This window comes from Aptenodytes forsteri, unplaced genomic scaffold (assembly GCF_000699145.1).
Source record: "Aptenodytes forsteri isolate BGI_AS27 unplaced genomic scaffold, ASM69914v1 Scaffold113, whole genome shotgun sequence".
NCBI lineage: Eukaryota > Metazoa > Chordata > Aves > Sphenisciformes > Spheniscidae > Aptenodytes > Aptenodytes forsteri.
Window position 1 is genome coordinate 721,448 of NW_008795032.1, and position 5,655 is coordinate 727,102.

At 63.1% G+C, this 5,655-nt stretch overlaps 2 protein-coding genes across 2 annotated transcripts in view; one reads left to right on the forward strand and one right to left on the reverse strand.

Annotated features, from left to right (window-relative positions):
- Positions 1–5,154, reverse strand: part of PATL2 (PAT1 homolog 2) — a 6,555-nt gene extending 1,401 nt beyond the window's left edge. Inside the window, exons 1-16 of the mRNA XM_019471274.1 lie at positions 5,100–5,154; positions 4,590–4,912; positions 4,315–4,383; positions 4,139–4,204; positions 3,565–3,732; positions 3,364–3,450; positions 2,713–2,867; positions 2,496–2,579; positions 2,269–2,407; positions 2,023–2,143; positions 1,852–1,949; positions 1,418–1,462; positions 1,120–1,268; positions 713–872; positions 205–345; positions 17–114 (exon numbers count right to left, since the gene is read on the reverse strand). Coding sequence (XP_019326819.1) covers positions 17–114; positions 205–345; positions 713–872; positions 1,120–1,268; positions 1,418–1,462; positions 1,852–1,949; positions 2,023–2,143; positions 2,269–2,407; positions 2,496–2,579; positions 2,713–2,867; positions 3,364–3,450; positions 3,565–3,732; positions 4,139–4,204; positions 4,315–4,383; positions 4,590–4,912; positions 5,100–5,154 — 1,958 coding nt within the window. The remainder of the gene's footprint in view (positions 1–16; positions 115–204; positions 346–712; positions 873–1,119; positions 1,269–1,417; positions 1,463–1,851; positions 1,950–2,022; positions 2,144–2,268; positions 2,408–2,495; positions 2,580–2,712; positions 2,868–3,363; positions 3,451–3,564; positions 3,733–4,138; positions 4,205–4,314; positions 4,384–4,589; positions 4,913–5,099) is intronic.
- The window catches only part of B2M (beta-2-microglobulin), a 19,666-nt gene that overhangs the window by 8,357 nt on the left and 5,654 nt on the right, over positions 1–5,655 (forward strand). The gene's annotated exons all lie outside the window — the stretch shown is intronic.

A 5,655-nucleotide genomic window follows, 5' to 3' on the forward strand; every position in this document is an offset into this window, starting at 1 on the left:
TTGCACGGCCCCTCACCACGTCTCGAAGTCCCCGCCGCGTGGCTCCAGCGGCGTGTCGGAGGACAGCAGCCTCTCGCCGTGGCTCAGCAGGGAGTAGAGCAAGGAGATCCCAAACTGCGGGGAAGCACCAGGAGGAGCGTCACGGTCGGCGGTGGTGGCACCCCGGGGACGCCACACAGCTCTGCCCTCCTTGGGGCCACCTACCTGGTTCTTCAAGGCCATGGCGAGGGGGAGCTCAGGAGACTCGGGTAGAGGCCTGGTCATCTCCTGCAGGACCTCTATGAGTTTGCTGAAGGTCATCCCGCCCACCACCTTGTTAAAGGGGCTGTAGAGCAGGGGGAGAGACTGGGCAGGGCAGAGGGGAGAGCAGGAATCTGAGACTGTTTGACCCATCACGGCCACAGCCCCATCCCCGAGCCCCATCCCAACACCTGGGGGGGATGCAAGGGTCAATGCTGCATACACACCACCACCACCACCCCCCCCAGGGAGGGACTGCCACCAGGAGTGCTTTAACCCCTCCTGGAGACCTTCCTCCTCCTCAGGGAAGGAAAGAGGCTCCTGCCTCACGTCAAGCCCACCAGCTGCCTGGCCATGCTGGGGACCCAGCAAGATGGGCCCCCCCATTGCCCAGAGTGCCCCCCCGCCCCAGCAAGAGCAACAGGGGAAGGAGGCAGCCCGGGATGCCCCTGCCCTGGCTGGAGGTGCTCGCCTCATCCAACACGTCCTTCTTCATGAGGAAGGGCAGGTGGTGGGTGACGGTCAGCAGGATCTTCTCCGCTTGCTCCCGGGTCAGGTGGGGCAGCAGCCGGGCCGTGAGCTTCTTGCCCTTCTGCACACACAGGAGTTGCAGGAATTCATCCTCTGCCTCCCTGGGGACGAAGGCTCCATTGGCACAGATCCCAAGTGACCTGTAGCATCTCTGTCCATCCAGAAGGACCAGCATCAGCTCCAGTGGAGGATGAGGCTCATGGGCAGGGTCAGCACAGGCCACGGAGATACACAGAGGACAGGATCCAACCCTCGCCGTCACCCAGAACTACTCATCCATGACCAACTGAGCCCCATGAGGACCTGGACATGCCACCTGCTCCCGGCTCCCCAACGGCACAAACTCACTCTTCACTGCTGCAAGCCCTGATTTTCAAGGCTTGGTAGATACGCTCCACTTCTTGGCTCTTCTGCTCCTGACAGCAGGGCTGCTGCTCCTCCAGGGCCAGAGACATCTTCCGCTGCATCTCCTCCACTTCCAGCAGCTGCAGGAAGAGCTGGAGAAACCACATGGGGTAAAGGAGGCAGCTTGGAGCATCCTCTGCCTGCCAGTTATCCAGGACCTCTGCCCAGGCAGACATCCCTTCTCAGAGCTCCTCGGATGAAAAGCAAGCATCTACATCGCCCTGAATGGCGGCTCGCTCACCTTCTCGATCCTGTGCAGCGCCCGAAGCCGGTGGCTCCCCGCAGCCTTCAGGAGGGGAGAAAGGAAGGCACAACAGTTACAGCCAGCACCAGACACCGCCGCCGGCAGAGCGCTGGGCCAGCTGCTCCCTGGGGATCAGAGGCGGCTTCAGGATACAGAGCAATCCCACGGGGAAGCCACGGCCAGCTCCGACTGCCCAGAGCCCCATCCCACCCCTTGGCAGGGGACAAGCTGCCACCACCGAGGCGGCACCTGCTCCAACTGCGCGCTCCATCCCATGGCTCGGGGCAGCACCCAGAGCCGGGGTGGCACCCATGCTCAGCTGCAGAAGCTCCTAAAGCTCCTGCTAAAGCTGCTCCAGGGCCTGGGGAAAGCTCGGAGCAGTGTCCCCAAGCATCCAGGGCAGGCACCAGCCCGGCCTCCCCCTCACCTACCTCCTCCACGAGGGCATGGTGCACAGCATCAATGGCCCGGCGAGGGCTGTAGCAGGTGGACACCGCGACCTGGCCCAGCGAGCCCGCGATGCGCACCACTAGAAGAGAGATGAAACGCAGTGAAACCGCGTCCCGCAACCCCTTGCCTGGCCCCCCGCCCCAGGCCCTCACCAGAGTCGTACGTCTCCACTTTCTGGATGAACGGCGTGACCAGCTTGGGGGGCTCCTGCTTGTTGCGCCGGCCGAGCAGCTCCTCTTCCACCTGTTTGTGCTCCAGTCGCTGGTAGTACGTCTGTAATGACAGGCATAGCCAGGAGGGGAGCCAGCATGAGCCCGGGCATCGTCTGGCTCCCAAAGGGATGAAGCCCCAGCCCCGAGGAGCAGGATGAGGCCCTGGTACTGCCGGCAGGAGCTCACCTGGTAGTAGTAGTCATCATCCATGTTCTCGCTCTGCAGCTGGATCATCTCCACCTTAATGACCCAGTCCTTCTCCTTGGAGGTCATCAGCCCAGAGTAAGGGTCCATTTTAGGAGACCACAGCTTCTTGGGGGAGGTGCTGGCACAGGAGAAGATCACAGCCTGCTTTGACTGCCTAGAGCCCCACCACCCCCCCACAGCTCCCCGGGGACCCAGGACCCCCTTACCTCTGCACCTGCCCACCTTGCTGCTGCCGCTGGGTCAGGATCCGCTGGTGCTGGGGGTGCAGCTGGGTCATATGGCTGGGCACACTGCAAAGGAGACTGACGGGGGTCAGGGGGCTCAGCACCCACACTAGAGCCATCCCCAGAGGGGGCACCCCCCCCAGCTGCTTTGTGGGGCTCCTTCAGTCCCACCCGGGCACCCCACTTGCCATCCTGCTACCTGAGGTTCAGTTGGCTGCTGGCTGATGGACTGAAGAAGAGAGCAGGGTCCAAAGAGGGAGACATAGGACCGAAGTGCATGGCGAGAGGCCGCGGCGGGCTGCTGATGTTGGGCGACATGGGCCGGAAAGGGGTCGGAGCCGCGTACCCTGCGGTCTGGAGAGGGAGAGAGAGAAGCAATCAAGTGTCTGAGCCTTCCCCTCCGAGGGTCCCGGCGAGGTCTGCAAGCTCCATGCTGGCTTCTGGCTCCCATCTTCGCAGGGGCCACCCTCAGCCTGCACGGAGGGGACACGTGGGGCACCACGGCAAGGTGACTTCCTCCAGGATCCTGCCACCAAGGCTGGGCAAAGCAAGGGGACCCTGGTGTCACCAGGGATTGCACGCCCCAGGTCCATCACCAGTGTCCCAGAGTGACACCAAGCACAACACCATGCCTGGTGCAGGTCCCGTGGGGACATCAGGACAAACAGATTTATGAAGCAATGGCTACACCAGTAGCTCCGCTTTCCCCATCAGCAAGACGCTGGAGATGTGCGCTCAGGATTAGACGGAGCTGCAAAGTCTGCCCTGGATGGCAGAGCTTTGGGGAGGCACCGTCACCGTCCCCTGCCACTCCAGGGCCACGGCGATGGCTCACAGCCCACTGCGTTACCTGGTTGGAAGCAAAGAGCGGAGAGGGTCTGCGAGCTGGCGTGAAGGGCCGAGGGGAGCATGGTGAACGAGGCATCAGAGGTGACTGCTGCAGGGCAGGAGACAGGAGGTGTCACTAGGACAAGCCTGTCCTCAAAGCTGCACCTCTGGGGAGGGGAGGGCAGAGGAAGAGGGGATGCAAGAGCCCCCCAAAACCTGTTACCTGCCGGAGAAAGCGCTGGGGGAAGGACTTGGGGGACATCAGTCTGAAGTCGGGGCGTTTGAGCCGGGGAGAGCCCCCGTAGCCCCTCTGCATGGGGGAGCCGAGGAAGTCGAGGGCCACGTTGGTGGATGGTGGGGCCCTCTCCAGGACCTGGAGGATGGCTTTATCCTGCAGGGAGGAGGCAGCAGGAGGTGGGAACGGGGCCCAGCTGGGATCAGTTTAGCTCCCCCAGCATCAGGCAGCTCACCAAAGCCTTTGGCTGTTGCTCAACCAGACCATGCACCGGCCAGGCTCCCATCCTGGCAGCATGCAACAGCAGGGGACCCACAGGGACACCCAGCATGGGGGTCCCGGTCCCCCCCCAAACTCAACAGCTTTGCCTTCAAACCCAGGCTCTGCTTAGGATGGGCACCTTGGCACAGCCTTGGCACCCAAGAGACACGTCCTTGCACCTCCAGACCCACGATGAGGCTTTGGAGATCCCCTGGTCACCCCAAATCGCCTGCATGACCCTTGGCCCAGGGTACCGGGAAGCCCTCAGCCGCTCCCCGAGGGCCTGGCTAGGGGTACCCACCTCCAGCACATGGTGGGGCGGGATGCTGCCAGGGCAGGAGCCCCACACCGCAGGATCCATCGCCAGCTGGAAGACAGGGAGATGGTCAGCACAGGGAAGGAGGACAGGAGGAGAGGGGCAGGGGACACTGCAGAGGCCACTTAGCCTTGTCACCGGATGGGAGGGGACATTTTTACCACGTCCTCTTTGCCGAACTCTGCCCAGCAAGCACCAATCCTGCTGTCCAGCACCGCCGAGTCCTGGCTCTGCAAGCAAAGAAGATGTTACAGGCACGTACTCAGCCCTGGCACAGCAGGTCTTCCTCCCTTGGGCAGGGACCAAACTACCCCCTGGTGTGCTCTGTGGGGCAGGACCCACAGGTGTGGGGATGGAGGGGGGAGCAGCAGGTCCCTGCCAGCCCCTCTGCCTGCTGGCCAGGCGTGGGTCCCCTCCCTCTCCGCTCACGCGTCACCTCCAGCGTGGGTTTGCTCTGCACGGCTTTCATCACTGCCGGGTCTCCCAGGTCATTGGGCTCCTCGCAGGGCTCCTGGTCTTCCTCCTGCTCCTCAGTCCCCAGCTCCTCGTCCTCTTCCTCCAACTCGGAGCCGACCTGCTCAACCTCCGGCTCCATCCCACCTTCCTCCTGGGGCTCTCCCAGCTCCTCCAGTTGCTCAGCCACTCCAGGCCCTGGTTCTTCCCCAGCCTCGGTCTCCTCTGCCACTACTTCAGCCAGCTCAGGACTCATCTCCAGAGGCATCAGGTGTTTTGCGGCATCCTCCTCAGTGGAGTCTCGGTCTTGGAGGGGGGAAGCAGAGCACGTCAGGGTAGGTGAGAACCTAGGCAGTACCCGCCGGGGTCCCTGCTCCCAACCCAGCTCCTCACCAGGCAGGAGGACACGTTCCTCACCCCCCTACCTCCATCCTCCTCACCCCATTGGGTGCTGGCTGATCTCCCCGACCCTGGGGCTCCCCTGAGATCTTACCTAACCCAAAAGTCATCTCATTGTACAGGTCGAGCTCTTCGTCCTCCTCGGCCATCTCTTCCAGCAGAGGCACATCTTCCACCAGCAGGTAGTCCTCAAGGATCTGGAGTCGAAAGCAGCAGGGTCCCCGCTAAGGGAGACAGGCAGGGATGGGGTAACCCTAACCTGCCCCCCAAGTGCAGGGCACCCAACCTCCCCCTGACACCACTGACAGTGCCAGGCAGCCCCCAGGGCTCATGGCTGCTCTGCAGCTGGAAAGGGAAGAGCGAGAGCCACTGGCACTACCAGTGAGGGCAGGACCCGCTGGCTCAGCAGAGGGTAGGAGTCCACTGAAGCCTGCCAGGACCAGGGCTGTGGCCACCCGGAGGTGACGGTGTCCCCTGCCAGCGCAGGGGATGCTGGCATGGAAGAGCACCAGCGTGGCTGGCACTGAGGGACACCATTAGGCTTCAGAGTGAACACCCCGCTGTCGGGGCATGAACAGCACCCGAGCACAAAGCAGGGAAGGGCACCCCACCGGCACCTCCAGGGCAGTGTCTTCTCGGCTACCGACCAC